Source organism: Pediculus humanus, genomic scaffold, assembly GCF_000006295.1.
Source record: "Pediculus humanus corporis 1103172107363 genomic scaffold, whole genome shotgun sequence".
Lineage (NCBI taxonomy): Eukaryota > Metazoa > Arthropoda > Insecta > Psocodea > Pediculidae > Pediculus > Pediculus humanus.
This window is the reverse complement of record NW_002986993.1, coordinates 258,774-277,271: the sequence shown is the minus strand read 5'-3', so window position 1 is coordinate 277,271 and position 18,498 is coordinate 258,774. Positions and strand designations below refer to the sequence as shown.

General features: G+C 31.0%; 7 protein-coding genes across 7 annotated transcripts; 4 read left to right on the top strand and 3 right to left on the bottom strand.

Moving 5' to 3' along the window:
• Positions 1–792: 792 nt before the first annotated feature.
• Positions 793–1,467, top strand: Phum_PHUM004170 (histone H1-II-1, putative; the record flags this gene model as incomplete). The annotated part of the gene is made up of 1 exon (XM_002422607.1): positions 793–1,467. One exon carries the CDS (start codon positions 793–795, stop codon positions 1,465–1,467), a length of 675 nt encoding a protein of 224 aa, XP_002422652.1.
• Positions 1,468–2,089: 622 nt separating this feature from the next.
• Positions 2,090–2,461, bottom strand: Phum_PHUM004160 (histone H2B.3, putative; the record flags this gene model as incomplete). The annotated part of the gene is made up of 1 exon (XM_002422606.1): positions 2,090–2,461. The coding sequence occupies one exon, from the start codon at positions 2,459–2,461 to the stop codon at positions 2,090–2,092; it is 372 nt and encodes a 123-aa protein (XP_002422651.1).
• Positions 2,462–3,205: 744 nt separating this feature from the next.
• Phum_PHUM004150 (histone H3, putative) lies at positions 3,206–3,791 on the top strand (the record flags this gene model as incomplete). The annotated part of the gene is made up of 2 exons (XM_002422605.1): positions 3,206–3,256; positions 3,381–3,791. 2 exons carry the CDS (start codon positions 3,206–3,208, stop codon positions 3,789–3,791), a joined length of 462 nt encoding a protein of 153 aa, XP_002422650.1.
• Positions 3,792–4,272: 481 nt separating this feature from the next.
• Phum_PHUM004140 (trafficking protein particle complex subunit 6B, putative) lies at positions 4,273–5,387 on the bottom strand (the record flags this gene model as incomplete). Its single annotated transcript, XM_002422604.1, has 4 exons — positions 4,273–4,398; positions 4,635–4,836; positions 5,007–5,065; positions 5,289–5,387. 4 exons carry the CDS (start codon positions 5,385–5,387, stop codon positions 4,273–4,275), a joined length of 486 nt encoding a protein of 161 aa, XP_002422649.1.
• A 594-nt stretch (positions 5,388–5,981) lies between these two features.
• Phum_PHUM004130 (protein argonaute-2, putative) lies at positions 5,982–9,662 on the top strand (the record flags this gene model as incomplete). The annotated part of the gene is made up of 2 exons (XM_002422603.1): positions 5,982–7,589; positions 7,611–9,662. 2 exons carry the CDS (start codon positions 5,982–5,984, stop codon positions 9,660–9,662), a joined length of 3,660 nt encoding a protein of 1,219 aa, XP_002422648.1.
• Positions 9,663–10,067: 405 nt separating this feature from the next.
• On the bottom strand, positions 10,068–13,939 carry Phum_PHUM004120 (sorting nexin, putative; the record flags this gene model as incomplete). The annotated part of the gene is made up of 14 exons (XM_002422602.1): positions 10,068–10,136; positions 10,226–10,364; positions 10,460–10,826; positions 10,900–11,059; positions 11,135–11,313; positions 11,406–11,655; positions 11,778–11,905; positions 11,976–12,153; positions 12,246–12,449; positions 12,552–12,750; positions 12,824–13,010; positions 13,078–13,247; positions 13,340–13,471; positions 13,551–13,939. The coding sequence occupies 14 exons, from the start codon at positions 13,937–13,939 to the stop codon at positions 10,068–10,070; spliced, it is 2,751 nt and encodes a 916-aa protein (XP_002422647.1).
• Positions 13,940–14,489: 550 nt separating this feature from the next.
• On the top strand, positions 14,490–17,621 carry Phum_PHUM004110 (uncharacterized protein; the record flags this gene model as incomplete). Its single annotated transcript, XM_002422601.1, is given in 9 exon segments — positions 14,490–14,905; positions 14,983–15,407; positions 15,426–15,702; positions 15,776–15,980; positions 16,055–16,210; positions 16,458–16,721; positions 16,814–17,020; positions 17,117–17,293; positions 17,460–17,621. 9 exon segments carry the CDS (start codon positions 14,490–14,492, stop codon positions 17,619–17,621), a joined length of 2,289 nt encoding a protein of 762 aa, XP_002422646.1.
• Between the last annotated feature and the right edge of the window lie 877 nt (positions 17,622–18,498).

Below are 18,498 nucleotides of genomic sequence, written 5' to 3'. Positions count from 1 at the left end.
TTCCTTATTTTAATATTAATTTTTTTTTTTTTTTTTTAAATAGAACCTTCGAAAATTATTCAGTTGTCAAATAAATTGGTTTCCCAAAAAAATATTTTTATACAATTTTAATAAATTAAAATTTTCTAACCTGAACAGTCGAGTCAACGTCTATAGAACTCGAGACTCTAAACTGTTCGGAGAGTCAAAGTTTGCAGGGTCGTTTTGGAGTCATTCGTCGTTGAATTTGGAAATATTTTTATTTCAAATAATAGTTTATATCCTCATCGAACGTAAAATTGGAAAAAATAACTTTAAAAAAAATTATTTTCCCCTAAATTTGGTCGTCGAACACAAGCAACTCGAATTTTGCGCATTGAGGTCAATAAAGATTCCCTTATATTTTCCACTTCCGGACGGTTTGGAAAATCGTTTTTCGTTCAGTTGGAAAATCAAACATTCGAGTACGAGTTTTAAAGAAAAAAAACTCGGGATTCGATTATTCGAATGGTGAAAAATTCGAATTTAGAAATAGAACGTCGAACAAGTGATTAAGGTAAAAACACACATTTTCGACTCGGAGACGATCGACGTCTATTGCGTCCGCGTGTACGAACCGCGTCATATCGCAGCCGATAGCGAAGTTCATTTGTAATTTTCAGTTCTCTCTCGTTTCGTCGAATTCTCGAGTTTGAATTGTAATTTATTTTAATTATTATTACTTATCTATATATTATTATTTCATCATCGGTATTAGTATTTAGTATTTCGGATCGCTCGTTTTTTTCGTATAAATAAAAAGAAAAAATAAAAATGTCCGAAACCGAAGTTGCGACCGCTCCAGCTCCTGCAGCATCAACGCCGAAGAAGGCGGCCAAGGGAAAATCGTCCGGATCGGCGGCCGCGGCGGGAGCCGCCAAAAAAGCCAAAGCCAAACCAAGTCATCCAAAAACGGCGGACATGGTGACGGCAGCAATCAAAAACTTAAAGGAACGCGGAGGTTCGTCTCTCCAGGCCATCAAAAAGTACATCGGAGCAAATTATAAGGTGGACGCGGAAAAATTGGCACCGTTCATCAGAAAGTATTTGAAATCTGCAGTGACGTCGGGATCGCTCGTTCAAACGAAGGGCAAAGGAGCGTCCGGATCGTTCAAACTTCCTCCTTCGGCGGAAAAAGCTCCATCGAAAAAGAAGGCACAACCCGCCAAGGCAGCTGCACCCAAAGCAAAATCTGCTGAACCGAAAGCAAAAAAAGCCAAACCGACTCCGGCGAAGAAAACGGCGGTGAAAAAGAGCGCGAGCAGCGTGCCGAAAAAAGCTCCGGCCAAAGAAAAACCAGCAAAATCCGCAGCTCCGTCGAAAACGAAAAAGGTGAAGAAAGCTCCGACGAAAAAGCCCAAAGCTCCGAAACCGAAAAAAGTCACTCAGGCTGCGGCGGCGGCAAAACCCAAAACCGCAAAAAAAGCGACTCCAACGAAGAAAAAGTAAAAAAGAAAAGAAATACATGTCTTATATCAAACGGCCCTTTTAAGGGCCACAAAACAGAAAACACGTTCATACAAGATAAAGCTTAACTCAATTAATTAAAAACATCCTAAAACAAAAGCATCATCATCTTAATCCCTTTTATTGTATTTTGGTCGCAAAAGAAAATTTAGGGAATCGGACCTGCTGATCTACTTGCGTGTCTCTTCCATCAAATTCAAATGAAAATTATTTGATCGGAAAATAAAAAAAGAAAAAAATCTTGTTATATATAATAAAGGCGTCTTGTGCGTTGATACAAAAAAAAATTTCGATGCCCGCACTATCTTATTGATTCACTATGGATATCGTTCAGGTAGAATAAAAAAAAAAATAGTCTCCAATAGATGATAATAAAGAAAAAAATTCCGAGACAATCCAATGCTTAATTTTTTCTTTTAAATTAAAAAGAAAATTAGTAAAACGGGACTACAAGTGTTTTTTAGATGGCAAAATAAAAAGTATGTATTAATGATAGAAAAATTAACAAGAGCTTTTTCATATGAACGTGTTGACAAATTGTTGGCCCTGAAAAGGGCCGATTGGAATCGTTTGAATTTGTTGTAGTCGTCGTCAAAGAAAAAATTTATTTGGAGCTTGTGTATTTGGTAACGGCTTTGGTTCCTTCACTCACGGCGTGTTTTGCCAATTCTCCCGGCAATAAGAGACGAACAGCCGTTTGAATTTCCCGACTAGTGATGGTCGATCTCTTGTTGTAGTGAGATAATCTCGAAGCTTCAGCAGCGATTCTTTCGAAAATATCGTTTACGAAAGAGTTCATGATGCTCATGGCTTTGCTCGAAATTCCAGTGTCGGGATGAACTTGCTTGAGAACTTTGTAGATGTAAATGGCATAACTTTCCTTCCTCCTCCTTTTCTTCTTTTTGTCTCCCTTGGAAATGTTTTTCTGAGCCTTTCCGGCCTTTTTGACGGCCTTTCCGGTTGCTTTGGGCGGCATTGCAAAACAATGGTCAAAAAAATACTAAGGTAATCGAAACACTGTCTCACCGAAAGTTGATGAAATAATAAGAGCGATCAGAAAAGTGCGGTTTATATATACGCGCGAGCAACCGAGCGAGCCGACCAATGAATGCGCAAGAACGATCGACCCGCGCTTTTATTTTTGGTTTAGTGTTGTTGGTCTTAATACATATATTAAAAAATGTAATAAAATAAAAAATTTTTTATTTCATTGATAAAAAATATATTGTGTAATTGTTTAATTCAAATACCGTACAGTATATTACATTATGATAAAAATAATAAAATATTTTAGGTAAATAATTTCACTTGAAGATATCAATAATGTAAATATATGTAGTTTAATCTTTTACCCAAAATATAATATTTATTTTACATTGATATAATAAGTATCGTACTTTTAAAACATTTTCATAGTAAATAATAATTTTCAGTGTTAAGAGAAAACTCTTAACTTTTCAGATTAATTCGAAGTGTAATCTAAAAAAAAAAAAAAAGTATAGAAGTATATATTAAACATATTTTTTTTTTAATTGAGTCGTGAAAGGCTTAAAATTTTTTCAAACAAGTGTTTTAATAAGTATTCTTTCATAAAACAGCAAAACAATCAATAGTTTTTAAAATCATTCAGTGGTTGTAAAAATTGAAAAGAAATTTTCGAAAAAAGTAAAAAAAAATTTCCCGATATTATTAATTTCTAAATACAAAAACCCTGCGTCCAATGAGAAGGGGAACGGAGAACGATGTGGCCAATGAGAAGCGAGGAGCTCGCGTTCGCCGGACTATAAATTAACAGACTCGTCGGATCGAGCATTCATTTTAACTTTGAACTTGGCTGAATCTCGTGTTCTTTTATTTTCTCGCATTTTTCATCTCGTATTTTTTCTCGTTACAAGATGGCACGTACCAAGCAAACGGCGCGTAAGTCGACGGGAGGTAAGGCTCCCCGTAAGCAACTGGCGACCAAAGCCGCCAGGAAAAGTGCTCCGGCCACGGGAGGAGTCAAAAAGCCTCACCGTTACCGTCCGGGAACCGTAGCTCTTCGTGAGATCAGACGTTACCAGAAGAGCACGGAATTGCTCATAAGAAAATTACCGTTTCAGCGTCTCGTGAGAGAAATCGCTCAGGATTTCAAGACCGATCTTAGATTTCAGAGTTCGGCCGTGATGGCTTTGCAGGAGGCGAGCGAGGCTTATCTGGTCGGATTATTCGAAGACACAAACTTGTGCGCCATTCACGCCAAGCGTGTCACCATAATGCCCAAAGACATTCAACTCGCTCGGAGAATCAGAGGAGAGAGAGCTTGAAGAGTTTTTGGTTTTTTATTCGTTACGAAAAACGGCCCTTTTCAGGGCCAAAATATTTTACGCGTTTAACGTGTGGCTAAATGCTCGGTCATGTCTTTTGATTTTCCCTATTATCAACTTTTGGTTCTCCACTCTTTTTTTTTCAAGTGTTTTTTTTGAAAATATTTTCCTAAAAATGTTATGGTAAATTCTTATTTAGTAAAACTTTATTTTAAATAATTTGAGTTTTATCAAAAAAAAAAAAAAACAAAAAAAATGTTTTTTAGGAAATCGCAGAGGTAATGTCTGCTTCTTTTAAAAATATTATATTTCAATGAAAAATAATTTTTATTCTGTTGCTTTTCGATTAAATAAATTTGAGTTTAAACCAAGTGTAAAATGTAATTTATGTATTTTGGTGCATGTATTGAATTAGGTTTTTTTTTTTTTTCAATTTTTCTGTGAGAAATGTAATGAAATGGTGGTTGTGGTAGTGTAACTTTTAACTTCTTTGAACTTGAATGTGAAATTTGCAGGCTGGCATCTGATCGACTTCAGCAGTAACTAAACAAGTTATTCCAAGGTTTGACAGTGCTCCTCTGATTAATCCACATGTAAAAGCTACAAACTAAAAAAAAAAAAACAACACCTTGTTAAACAAGAAATTTACAAATATTTAAATTTCACTGTTGTCCTAACATTTATTGGTATCACTAAAGATCACATTAAACATGATAGCTTTAATGAACATTTTCAATAATGTACTATAGTGAGCACAAAATATTTCCAATGAAATTTCTTGTGTGTGTGTGTGTGTGTGTGTGTATTAATATTCACAAAAAAAACAGACTGCATATTTATTACCCTTGGAGCAAATTCTAAATATTGTTTTTGCGAGGATAAGTGAACTAAATATCTGAAAGCATTGTCTTGCAACACATAGACTCCTTTATGATTTGTTCTCAAATTATCTATTTGTTTCATGTAAATCGATGACCAGAAATCAGTACATAAAAATTTCATCGTTTCTAATTCATTTTTAAATGGTGACCATTCTCTGGTTAACCTGAAAATTTAACACACATATACCATACAAATGTTCAAATGAATAAATCATTGCAAAGTGTACTAGTGTTGTGCTGTGTAAGTACAGCACCCACAAGAAAAGACACAAAAGAAAAATAATAGTTAAATCATTATTTAAAAGGTATTTTAAAAAAAATTCAAAAAACGAACCTTTCGATAATTCTGAAACCTGTTATGTAACCCAAATATTCTAGAGTAGAGATGTATTTCTAAAAAAAAAAATATACGTATATATATATATATATATATATATATATATATATATATTTAATGCATATATATATATATATATATATATATATATGCATTAAATGTACATCGAACAAAGTTAAGAAAACTGTTATTTGATTTTTTCGATAAATAATTGAAAAAATTAATGATGTAAAAAAAAAAACGATCGACTATAATTTAAAAAAGAGTTAAAAAACAGACTTGAAGAGAGCATTTTGTATTAACCTTATCATCGTTTGAATCGATTACGTATTTGACAATTTCAGCATGAAGAAATTCAATTAAACTTTCATCCGCCATTGTTTGAAGTGTTTTTACTTGTCTAAAGTCACGTCAAATGATAAAGTGAAAAAAAATTTTCTAAGGGAATTGGCAAGAATTTAAAATGGAGGGCGATAAAAAAGGTATTTTTTTCTTATAAATATAACTGGTGTTTCTTGGGATATTGGCAAAATGTATCATATTTTTAAATGTCTTGGTCAAACAATATTTTGACAACGCATTCGTAGTAATTAAAGAACTAATTTATATTAAGATGGCTTTTTCTATTGTCTGTTAATAAAGTTTTTGCGTACTATGCAAGTGGCTGTAATTTTACATTAAAAACTCAATAAGTCTTAGTATTCCATTGAATTTTCATTGTGTTAAATTTTTTTTTTTTTTTACAACTACTGAATAATTTTATTTAATTTAAGCAATACTAAAAAGAAAGTTATTAACTTTTAAAAAAGTAGTTTTTCTTATTACCATTTATTACCTCTTCATTACTCTTATTTATTTAATATTTGGTCACAATCAAAATGGCTGAGCAATGTTCCAATAACATTTTCCATACATTAACCATATGTTGCATTTGACTGAATATTAATAAAAAAAATTTTTTTATTCATTTGTATGACAGAAAAAAAATGGTATCACAAGAAAAATAAAAAGGACAAAACTGAACATCATGCTGACAAACATAAACCTGGTTTTTCTGGTGACAGTCAGCCTGTAGCAGGGGAAACAAGTTCATTTGAGAAAGTTTCTTCTGAAAAAATGCCCAAAAGTAGAAGCGAAATTGATTTTGATAAAACCAAACAAGAAATGCCACAGAGTTTTAAACATCAAAAACAACAACTTTCCTCCACTGAGAAAGAAGGAGTTGAATCTCATCAAAAACAACAACCATCTGATTATTCTAAGAGTGAAACCCAAATTCAACAGAAACATAAAAACCCTAAACAAAAAATGAAAGTCCAAAGGCAACCTGATTTACCGATTAGTGAAAAACAACCTCCATCTGCTCAGGGTGCTAAACAACAACCTCAACAACAGCAGCAGCAGTCACAAAGTTCGATGCAACCTCCATCAGCTTGGGGTGTCAAACAACAACCTCAACAACAACAACAACAACAGCCGCAAAGTTCGATGCAACCTCCATCTGCTTGGGGTGTCAAACAACAACCTCAACAACAGCAACAACAACAGCAGCAAAGTTCGGTGCAATCTCCATCTGCTTGGGGTGTTAAGGAACAACCCAAATACAAAAATTCAAAAGGTTCCGAAAGGTTTTTTGAGGATTCAAAATATAAAAAGGGTTGGGACAAAAAAAATACAGCAAAGCAACAACTTTCCTCTGCTGAGGAAGGAGGAGATGAACCTCATCAAAAACAACAACCATCTGATAGTTCTAAGAGTGAAACTCAATTTCAACAGAAACAGAAAAATCCTAAACAGAAAATGAAAGTCCAAAGGCAACCTGATTTACCAATTAGTGAAAAACAACCTCCATCTGCTCAGGATGCTAAACAACAACCTCAACAACAACAACAACAACAGCCGCAAAGTTCGATGCAACCTCCATCTGCTTGGGGTGTCAAACAACAACCTCAACAACAACAACAACAACAACCGCAAAGTTCGGTGCAACCTCCATCTGCTTGGGGTGTTAAGGAACAACCCGAACACAAAAATTCAAAAAAATCCGAAAAGTTTTTCAAGGATTCGAAAAATAAAAAGGTTGGGGACACTAAGAATATTCCGAAGGAAGGGAAAGGTGATAGTCGGGATCCTTCAGCCAAATCAACAGAATTAATTACACAAAAACTCGACAAAATGAATTTAGAAAAAGGGCAGGAAGGCAGACGAAGTCCAAATTCACCCGATAAGCAGCTCATACCATTTGCACAAAAAATAGTTGATCCTCGGAAAGACGGCAGACGAATTTTAGTGGATACAAACTATTTTCCTTTGAGAATATCCAATCCTAACGTGATTGTTTATCATTATGACGTGGTTTTTAATCCCGACACTCCAAAATTCATGCTTCGACTTGCTTGGAATAAATACGCATCGGATAATTTCAAAAACCGAATAACGGTTTTCGATGGTAAAAAAAATGCATATTCGAAAGGTCCGTTAATTTCAAATGGAAATTGTCATTCCGCTGGAGTATCAATTGTGAATCCGAATTCTGGAAAAATAAGAGAATTCAGCGTATCCATTCAGGAAGTTAGGCAAGTAAAATTATCCATTTTTAAGGATTACAAGCAAAGTTTAGAACACAACGTAAAACTTCCAGAAGCTGAAATATCAGTTTTGGAAATTATTCTTAAAAACGGACCGAGTAATACTCTCGTCCCTTGCGGTAGATCCTTTTTCCCTAAATCACAAATGGGGATTCGGGCGCGGAGCATATCTTCGTGTTTGGATTATAGAGCGGGACATTATCAAGCGGCAACTTTAGGAGATCGTATATATTTAAATTTTGATCTTGCTCAAAAAGCCTTTTACAAAAGTCTTCCGGTTATTGATGTTGCGTATTCTTTTACAAGTTCGTACAATAATAGAATAAATTTGGATTCGTTAAATTATTTCTTAAAAGGAGCAAAAGTGGAATACAAATTACCCAACAGTTCGGATCCGGGTAAAATCTATAAGGTTAACGGTTTAGTTGGAAATGCCGAAGAGGAAACATTTGAGAAGGATACGATCACCATGACCGTTGCAACATATTTTGCCAAAGATAAAAAATACCCTTTGAAACATTCTCACCTTCCGTTACTGTGGGTCGGATCGACGCAAAGAAAAATCTATCTTCCCATGGAATTTTGTAGAATAGTTGAAGATCAAGTTTTTATGGGAGAAATGTCTCCAGACGAAACTAGAGAAATGGTCAAGCTTGCAACATCGGATGCCAAAACTCGAAAAAAAGATATTCTCTACGTTTTTAATAAAGCAAATTTTTCAAATAACATATACATGAAAGAATTTGGACTCAGCGTCGATAAGGACATGGAAAGAATTCAAGCGAGAATATTGGAGCCACCTTCTTTGAGAACGAAGGGATCCGTATTTGTCAAAGATGGACAGTGGAAAATTAGAGATTTTTTCACTCCGACCGTTCTAGATAATTGGTGCATTTTATATTTCGATAATTGCGTGCGTAAAGAAAATTTAAACGATTTTCAAAATTTGATAAAGAGAAAAGGAACGGAGTTTAACATGCAAGTCAAAGATGCGATAAGAAATCCCGTGGGAGGGAATTCTCACCCGCGAGAATTGGCCAGAACCTTACAGGAATTGAAACAAATGAAATTAGTTTTTGTCATAATTCCAGAAACGAAAGGATTATATTCAAAAATCAAAAACATATGCGAAACGCAAGAAGGGATACTGACTCAGTGCGTGCGAGCGAGAACCCTGTGTCAAGATTTTAGAAAATTTTCCACAACTGTAGAAAACATACTTTTAAAAGTCAATGCAAAATTGGGGGGAAGGAACGTGAGCTTGGATAAAAACAGTTTTCCGACTTGCTTAGAAGGGCTTGTAATGGTGATCGGAGCGGACGTGACGCATTCCGGACCCGGATCAAGAATTCCGTCCGTGGCAGCCGTGGCCGTGAGTTGTGATCCTCAAGCTTTTCAATACGGAATCTCGACTCGAGTTCAAATCGGTGAAATAATACAAGACATGGAAAACATAATAGGAGAACATTTGAGAAAATTTTATCAGATACGACAAAATTATCCGGAAAAAATTATATTTTTTAGAGACGGAGTGTCGGAAGGAGAATTGCCCATCATGATGAAAACGGAATTGGAAGCGATAAAAAGGGCATGCTCTCGCGTTCCTTCGTGTCGACCCAAAATCACGATGATAGTCGTTCAAAAAAGGCATCACACGAGATTTTATCCCGTCAATGACGCAGATGCAATCGGAAGGAATTTCAACGTTCCCGTGGGAACGTGCGTCGACACCGACATCGTTCATCCTCGTGATTTAGATTTTTACCTAGTTTCTCATGCTTCCATTTTGGGTACGGCGAGACCGACGAGATACAGACTTTTGTACGACGACAATCGTCTCACGGATGATGAAATCGAAAAAATGTCATTTTATTTATGTCACATGTTTTCGAGATGCAATCGATCCGTTTCTTATCCGTCTCCAACCTACAACGCTCATTTGGCGGCTTTTCGCGTGAGAGCTTATTTGGAAGCGAGAAATTTATCTAAAAACGACGATTTAAAATCTATACAAGCAAAATTAAAAGATGTAATTTCTCAAAAAAATCCAATGTTTTTTGTATAGAAAATACATTTACTTTACGCATCACATTATTATTATTATTATCGTTACTTTTTTTTTTTTTTATAAACCGTTTATATCAATATTGTAATTGTTATGCTATTATTTCAAAAAAGATTATTATTTCAATTTATTATTAAAATTATTATTAATTATTATTAAAATTATTATTCAATTATTATTAAAATTATTATTTCAAAAAACATAAAATTATGTATGATTGTTATGTATTTGCCTAATATTATATATTTACGTACATTTTATTATATTTCAATGCATATATATTTTTTTTTTTTTTTTGATAAATAATGGAATTTTTTTTTATAATAATAATAATATTTTATTATTTTTAACAAATAAATTTTGTCAAATAAATTATTATCCTGTTATCAGATAGTAATTTTTTTCCTATTTATAAATCCCACCTTTTCTTTTAATTTCGGGAAATATTTCATAAATTAAAATTTCCAAAAGATCCTAAAAAGAAAAAAAAAAAAATTTATATATATAAGGAAAATAAGGGCAATTAAATTATAATTAAATTTAAAAAAAAAAAAAAAATTTACGTAAACGAGCTGTTTATTAAGTCGTACATCTTGTAATATTTCAAATACTTTTATTGCTCCTCTTTTGGCATTTTGCTGTCCGACCAAATTATTTAATACTTCTGGAGTGTTATTGACAAATAAATATTTGGCATTGGCTCTGCAGTAAATCAATTAATTTCAAATTATCAATAATTGAGCAGAAAAAAAAAATCTTTTATTAATACTTTTATCCGTCGTTTGTTTTCCAACTACCTCGTATTTTGTTTTTCTTCCTTTGTTCTCGTTCGTTGTTGTTTTGCTAGATTTCCATTAGGCCACCAGGATTGTATGAAAAATTTTATGTAATAATGAACCATTTGTTCTGAAAACAACCATGAAACCGTTTCTCTAACTTGACGACTGATTGTTCGACCGTATGTTATTTGTACGAAGGTTATAAGAGTTTTTCGAAGCCAGCGAAAAACTCCTCTCAAATCAAATATTTCGCTTAAAAGAGCGTACAAAGGTTCTACAACAGCATCTTTTCCTTCTCCTCCCCCTCCCCCTCCCAATTTGACTTCGTTTTCATCCAAAAGAGAATAATCTTCTTCGTCACTGTCTTTACTTCCTTCGCCATTCCCTTAAAAAATTATTATTATTATTATTCGCTCTTGTTTTATTTTATTTTAAAGTTTTTTTTTTAAATGGCATACCTTGATTACTCGAGGTTTTAAATAATGTAGACAATGAAAATCTATTTTTTTTCGGCGATGAAACTCCAGGTACATTTGACAATTTTAAACTTTCCGAACTTGGACTTAAAAATGTGTAAATGGCTTCGCTTGTATTCAGTCTTTCGTCTTGCAAAACAAACTAAACAAAAAAAAAAAACCTTTTTTTTTTTTCGTCAAATTCATCATCATCATCATCATCATGACTCGCACGTACCTCCAGGTACTTTTGAATTTGATTTTTTGCCTTATCTAAGCTCGCTTTGTCGGAATGTTTTCCGAAGAGAAATTTTGGACTTTGAGATGGTAATTCAAGGTTTTTAACACCGTTCCAAACCTGCGATAATTTTTTATGTAATTCGTGAAATTCTGATAATTTTCGTAGTACTACCCATCCTTGGATACCATAATAATAATAATAATAATTATAAAAAATTTGAATTAATCATCATTAGTTCATGAGAAATAAGAGGATCATATATTTATACCTGTTGATATGGCGTCATAATTTAATTCATCTTCCAAAACGTGTACGACTAAAACAAAATGAGGACATTCTTTATCAGCAGAAACTTCTGCCGATTGTACTACAACTCTCCATTTTCCTAAATGTTCTTCCCAAACTTCCGTTCTTGTTAAATGAGCTTCGAGTTGTCTTTTTTCACCTTCTAAATTTTGTACTTCTTTTTCTAAACCGGACAATACTCTCGATTCGGGTTTCAACGACAGACGTAATGCCTGGAATTAATTAAATTAACATGGAACGCAATTTCCCCCCCCCCCCTTCCCTCCTCCTCCCATAGGGTTACCACAAAAATACAAATTAACTAATAATAATAATGATGATGATGGCAACTTACTTGCAATGCTTGAGATTTATTATTTAAACGTTCCTGAAGTTGGTTTAATTTGTTTTTGGCATAACCGTTTTGTTCGACAGAATCCACTTTATCATTTTCAAAAACAGATTGATTTTCGTTGTTTAAATCTAAAAATTATGAGTGATAAATCCATTATAAAAGGATTTAAATAAACTAAACACTCAAAAATAAAAGTACCTTGCTTCGTTGATTCGATATGCTGTAAAAATTGATTGTAAAAATCTGTCAGAACAAAATTTGGATAAACTTTTTCTTTAAGAAGTTGAACGATATTTTCTTGAACTTCATAAAATGCTTCAGGACCTGAATTTCCAAGAAGAAAACTTTCGATACGACGCCTGACTGATTTTTCAACCTGCAAATATATATATTTCCTTTATGTGAAAATTTCAATTTTTTTTTTTGCGGCAGAAAAAATATATAAAATATCATTAAATTATTTTTAACCTTAATGGGTGCTTCCTGGGAATGAATAAAAGTATAATATATTTCAGCACCGATTTGATGCCAGTGACTTTTAACCGTGGATCGTAGTTCTTCGACAGCAACCCAAAATGACAAATAAGTTTCTTGTCCTCCATTTTCAAGAAAATTATAAAGCATTTTTCTTCCGAATGAATTTTCTAAAATTTTTTCAAAAGGAACTACAACCTGTAAACATTTGGGTACAAAAAAATGTAAAACAAATGTAAAAATTTTAAAATAAATATATAAAATCAATCTAACCTTTTTTTCCATTTCTCCAGACATTACATTTTCGGAATCGTTAGCAAATCCAGGACAATCTAAATCTCTCAGTCTGTTTTCACATTGTAATTTTGCAAATTTTAATTGGCCAAGATATCGTTTTAATTTTTTTATACTTATTTCATCTTTTTCACTATCAACTTCTTTAACTTTTTTTAAATTTTGTATTGTTGTCGCTTGCATTATTTCAGTCATTATGCTGTACCTTAAAATACATAATAATCATTATTTACATACATTTTAATTAAAGAAAATGTTAATTTAATAAAATTTCATACCTAACTCGTTTTAAATGATTCGCATCATCGCTGCTTGTAATTAATTGAATAAATTCTTGAAAGCTTTCGGCATGAGAACAACTATTTTGATGTAAATTATTTGTTTGAACTACCTGTTCCATGTATTCTAATATTTTTTGGTTAATGTAATCTGGGTCTGTCAGTAAAGCAATGCAAGGAAAGAAAACTGGAAAAAAAAAGAATTATTCTCGACATGTTTCCAGTAGTTAATAATTAATAAAAAATTAACATACCTTTACAAGTCAATATTTCAATTAATAAATTTTTATTACAAGCATGATTAATGAGATAATTAGAAAAAAAAGTGACCAATATAAGTTCTGATATTTTTCTTAAATAATTTAATTCTTTTTCAATACTTTGTAAATGATGAGAAATATAAAATTGTTTTGAAAAATCATTTCTATAAAAAAAAAAAAAAAACGAAAAGAAAAACATTTAAATATATAATTTTTTTTTTTTTTTACTTTGACTCCAAAATGTTTTAATGCTAACCCTGAATTAACAAGTCTAATTTTTTCAAAATGTGATGTTATTTTTGAAACCATATCTCCAGCGATTAATTTTGTTTCATCAATATTTATTAACCTTTCGTTTAATTTACCTAATGCATACCAAATTTCCTTCCTGTTGGGAAAAAAATGAAAGAAAAATTTTAGATTTGTTAAAACAATATTTTAAGTAAGAAGAAATTACTGTAACTCACTTAAATGAAAATTGTAACTTTTTGTATGAAAATGTCAAATTTTCAAGCCAAGATGAAATTAAATCGCGTACAATTAAGTCCAACAATTCTTGTAGAGCAATGTCAACAGATCTTCCAAAAATTACAGGCAGTCTTTTTTTTGTCTTATGAACGTGGTTATTATAACTCTGGGGTATGTATTTATGAAAATTGGAAAAAGAAGACAGAACATTCACATAGCGGGCAGTGTGCTTCATCGAAAGCATAATTTGTACAGTAACGGTTCCAGATATTGCAAGAAGAATTGCAGCAACAAAAACCAAACATAACAATGAAAACCATAAAAAAATAGGATACAGAGCAATAAATGCAATAAATATTAGACAAATGAGATAAAATACTGAATTCATTGCCATCATTTAAATTATCATCAAATAAATATTTTGTTATTGTAATACTTTACATAAAACCTTTGGAGAAACCGTTAAAAATTGTTATTGATTTATTTCTATTAAAATCGTAATAACAAGTTTTCGTTAATTGCATCGTGCAATTGACATTGCAATGCATAAAAGCAAACTTGCACGTGTGCATTATTTTTTTCAAAATAAAATATTAATTATTTCAATATAGACAATTTCATTAAAAAGGAACTCTTGTAATTTTTCTTTTAATATCAACTCAAAGCTCCCGTAAAACTCACAGCCTTGTATAACGAGTTACATATGATTACATTACAATATTGTAACCACGTACGTTGTAAATACAATTAATTTGATTTTGAAACAAATACAAAACAGTTGTAAAAATATTTTTTAAAGTTATCATCATCACATCAAAATGATAATAATTCTTCTTATTTAATTATTATTCTTATTATTGTTTTACATCAAAATTTACATTTTTTTAAATACGTATCTATCATAAAAGTATTACATTTTGTAAGGTTATCATTCGCACATGGGTCGAAATAAAATTCAAAAAAAGAAGAAAGAAAAGAAGAATTTTAAGAAGTTTGCAACGAAGAACCCAAAAAAAAAATTTCAAACATTTAGAGATATTAAGCATTCCGAACAATATGCAGAATATAAATTAAAGTTAGAAAATGAAAAAAAGAAAGTGGAAATTGTAGAGGAAGAAGATGAAGAACCCGATAACGATCCGGTTTCTTTGCTGTTGTCTACATTTAAAAATAATACAAGCAAGTCGCAAGAAAATGTTGCCATCGACAGTGAGGAGGATTCCTCTGATGAGTCCAAATTATCTGATGATGATATGCATGCAGCAGATGAGTTTGCAGAAGGGCTTGAAAATAATAAGAAACAAAACGAATCTGATTTACAATTAGACCACATTGATAACTCATTAAATGATTGGTAATGTGTAAAATACTTATTATCGAGTATTAAAATTGTTTATTTACATTATTCTACTTTATAATTTAATTTTGCAGTCATAATGAAAGTATAGAGGATTATAATGAAAGTGATAACGACAGCATCAAAAGCAATGATGAAAATGAAATTGATTTGGACAATGAGGAAGCCATTGAAGCAGAGACCAATGACAAAAATGATCCATTTTGTGTTCATTTAAATTACGATTTGCCAGAATCGTTAATAGAAAGCTTAACATCTGTTCCGATGAATGTAAAAACGGACAAAATGTACTGGCCGAGTCTTCACAATTTAAAAGTTGAAATCCCTTCAAGTAATTCTGAAAAATTTAATCAATTAAATTCTGAAATGGTGTCAATTAATAATGATGTAGAATATGCTAAGGAATATGAATCACCAGTATTGATAAAATCAGTTGATTATTCAAAGTTATATATTAAAACTCAAATACATAAAAATATAGAAGAAGCTAATAAATTATGTATGAATTCTAGTAAAGGTGAATTTACTCCATTGCAAAAAGAAATATTTTCAATTATAAATAACTATCAAGATTTATATTATTGTAATAGAAATTTAAATAATGGTGAAGAAATTAGATTTATTTATTGTTTGCATTCTGTTAATCATATTCTTAAGACTAGGTTAAAAATTTTACATCATAATAATAAACTTTATAAAACTATAAGAGATTTACCACCTGATGAATATAGAGATCAAGGATTGGTAAGACCAAAGGTTGTAATCATTGTACCTTTTAGGAATTCATGTTTAAGGTATAAATTATCATCTCTATAAACAAATTATTTTAATTTTTTTATAAAGAAAAAAAATTTTTTATCTTTACAGAATAGTCAATACAATGTGTTCGATTTTATTACCGGATAAAAAAAGTAATATAATTAACAAGAAAAGATTTTATGATGAATTTAAAGGTTCTGAATTGCACATGCCGAAAAAAAATCCAAAACCAGAAGATTATGAACAATTATTTAAAGGTAACATTGATGATAATTTTAGGATAGGATTAAATTTTACTAGAAAAAGTATAAAGGTAATTATTTTGTACAAAATAAATTAATAAGTAGGAAAATAAACATTAAATAAATAACATTGAAAATTTTTCAGTTATATTCAGATTTTTATTCGTCAGACATAATAATAGCATCACCGTTGGGATTAAGAATGGTGATTGGAGCAGAAGGAGATAAAGAAAGAGATTTCGATTTTCTCGCTTCTGTTGAAATTTTAATTTTAGATCAAGCAGAAGTATTTCTAATGCAAGTAAGTACAAAAAAAAATTTTTATTTTATTAATCAAACAGAAAAAAACATAATAATAATAATGAATGGATCATTTTGATCGTTTTTGTGTGCAATCATATACATTTACATGATTAATTTAAATTAATCAGTAAAAGGGAAGGAAGGAAGGAGAGGGTAGAGAGTAGAGGGGGATTCATCACACATTAATTAATTACACATGGTAAAGAGAGTAAAATAATAATAATAATAATTATCATTTATTTTAGAATTGGGATCATTTATTGTTAATATTCGAACATTTACACATTCAACCGAAGGAAAGTCACGGCGTTGATTTTTCAAGAGTACGATCTTGGGCTTTAAACGGATGGACAAAATATTATCGTCAAACATTGTTATTTTCCTCTTTTCCATTTACCGAATTGAACGCCATATTTAATCGTCGGTGTTTTAATTACGGTGGAAAAATTCGTGTCGCGAATCCGGTCGAAGATGGTAGCATATGCAGAGTTGTCGTCCCATTGTCACACGTGAATATAAAATACAAAATAAATTTAATGAAATTCAGATTTTTCGGTTATAAAAATATTATATAACTTTTTTCTTTTTTGTTTTCCGTTAGATATATCAAAGATTCGAAACGGATTCGGCCGTGAATTCCCTTGACGACAGATTTAAATATTTCACGGAAAAAATATTACCACAATTTAAAGATCCGATAATGACGGGTGTGCTCATATACGTACCTTCTTATTTCGATTACGTGAGAATAAGAAATTATTTGAAACAAAGCGATTATAATTTTGTACAGATATGCGAATATTCAAAGGTACGAAATAGTACACCGCGTTGGAAACGACAAAAGAATTATTATTATTATTATTATTATTATTATTGATTAAATAAATAAATAAATAAATTTCAGGATTCGAAAGTTGCTAGAGCGAGAGACATGTTTTTCCATAACGAAGTTAGAATTTTACTCTACAGCGAAAGATTTCACTTTTACAGGAGAATAACGGTCAAAGGGATTCGTCATTTGGTTTTCTATCAATTACCAATAATGCCAAATTTTTATTCCGAATTATGTAATCTCATGCAGGTTGGTACTACTACTTCCGAGTCCGCCATTTTGTTTTTTTTTTAAAACTTGTATATACATATACAGGACATATAAATACATGTGATATACAGGAGAAAGAGGGGTAGGAGGAGGGGAAAGGGGATTCTAAAATTCTCCCGATCCTCATTTTTTTCTTTTTTTTCAGGATGCGAATCAAAATAAATTTTTATCAAACGATTCACTCATGACTGTAACGGTTCTCTATTGTAAATACGACGTTCATCAATTGGGAAACGTTGTGAAAACGTCAAGAGCTGGAAAAATGTTATCCTCGGATAAAAACATTCACATGTTTAGCACGGGATAGGGATAATAATACTAATAATAATAATAATAATAAAACCGAGTCAAACGTTTTGTTATTTTATCTAAAAATTTTTTTTTTTTTTTTTTGTACTTTTACCCCTGTATAATAATTTATAGATCGTTAAAATTTTTCCGAGAAAATAATAATAATAATAATATTAAGTGAAAGAATGAGAAATTTTTTTTTTTAAAAACGTCACGGGTTCAAATATATAAAAAATTTATTTATTAAATAAATGTCGTTTCATTTTTATTAATTTTCCCGATACGAAATTATGTAATTTTTTTTTATTTTATATTAAAAAATTTTATTTAATAATTAAAATTATTTGAAAACTTTCACCGGCTCGTATACACATAACCTTTCGAACTATTATTATTATTATTATTATCAATTATTTATGATTTTTTTTTTTTTAACTATAATAAACAATAACAAAAAAATGTAAGTATTGTGTTAAATTAAATATAAAATATATTTTATTTACCCAATTTTATGATTTTTCTTTTTTTTTTTTTTTTGCAATAAATTATCACATTTTTTTTTTTTGTATTATTAAACAAGTCATGAATTGTGCAAAAAAAAAAAAATTTTTTTTAAATCTTCCATTACGTAAGTAAAAGTTAAACAAAATAAATTATTTAAAAAAAAAAAAAGGCTTTCAACGTAATAAATTAAAAAGGAAAAGAAAAAAATATGTTGGTGTTAAATATAATTACTTAACCGTTTGTTTTATTATTTAAATAAAGTTAAAAAATTTTAATTTATCGGGTAAAATTAAATTTGAGGTCGTCGAATTCATAACCCCCCGTCTCCCTTCCCCACTTCCCCCCTCCCCCGTAATAATACCTTTTGAGTTATTTATTTATAAAAACCT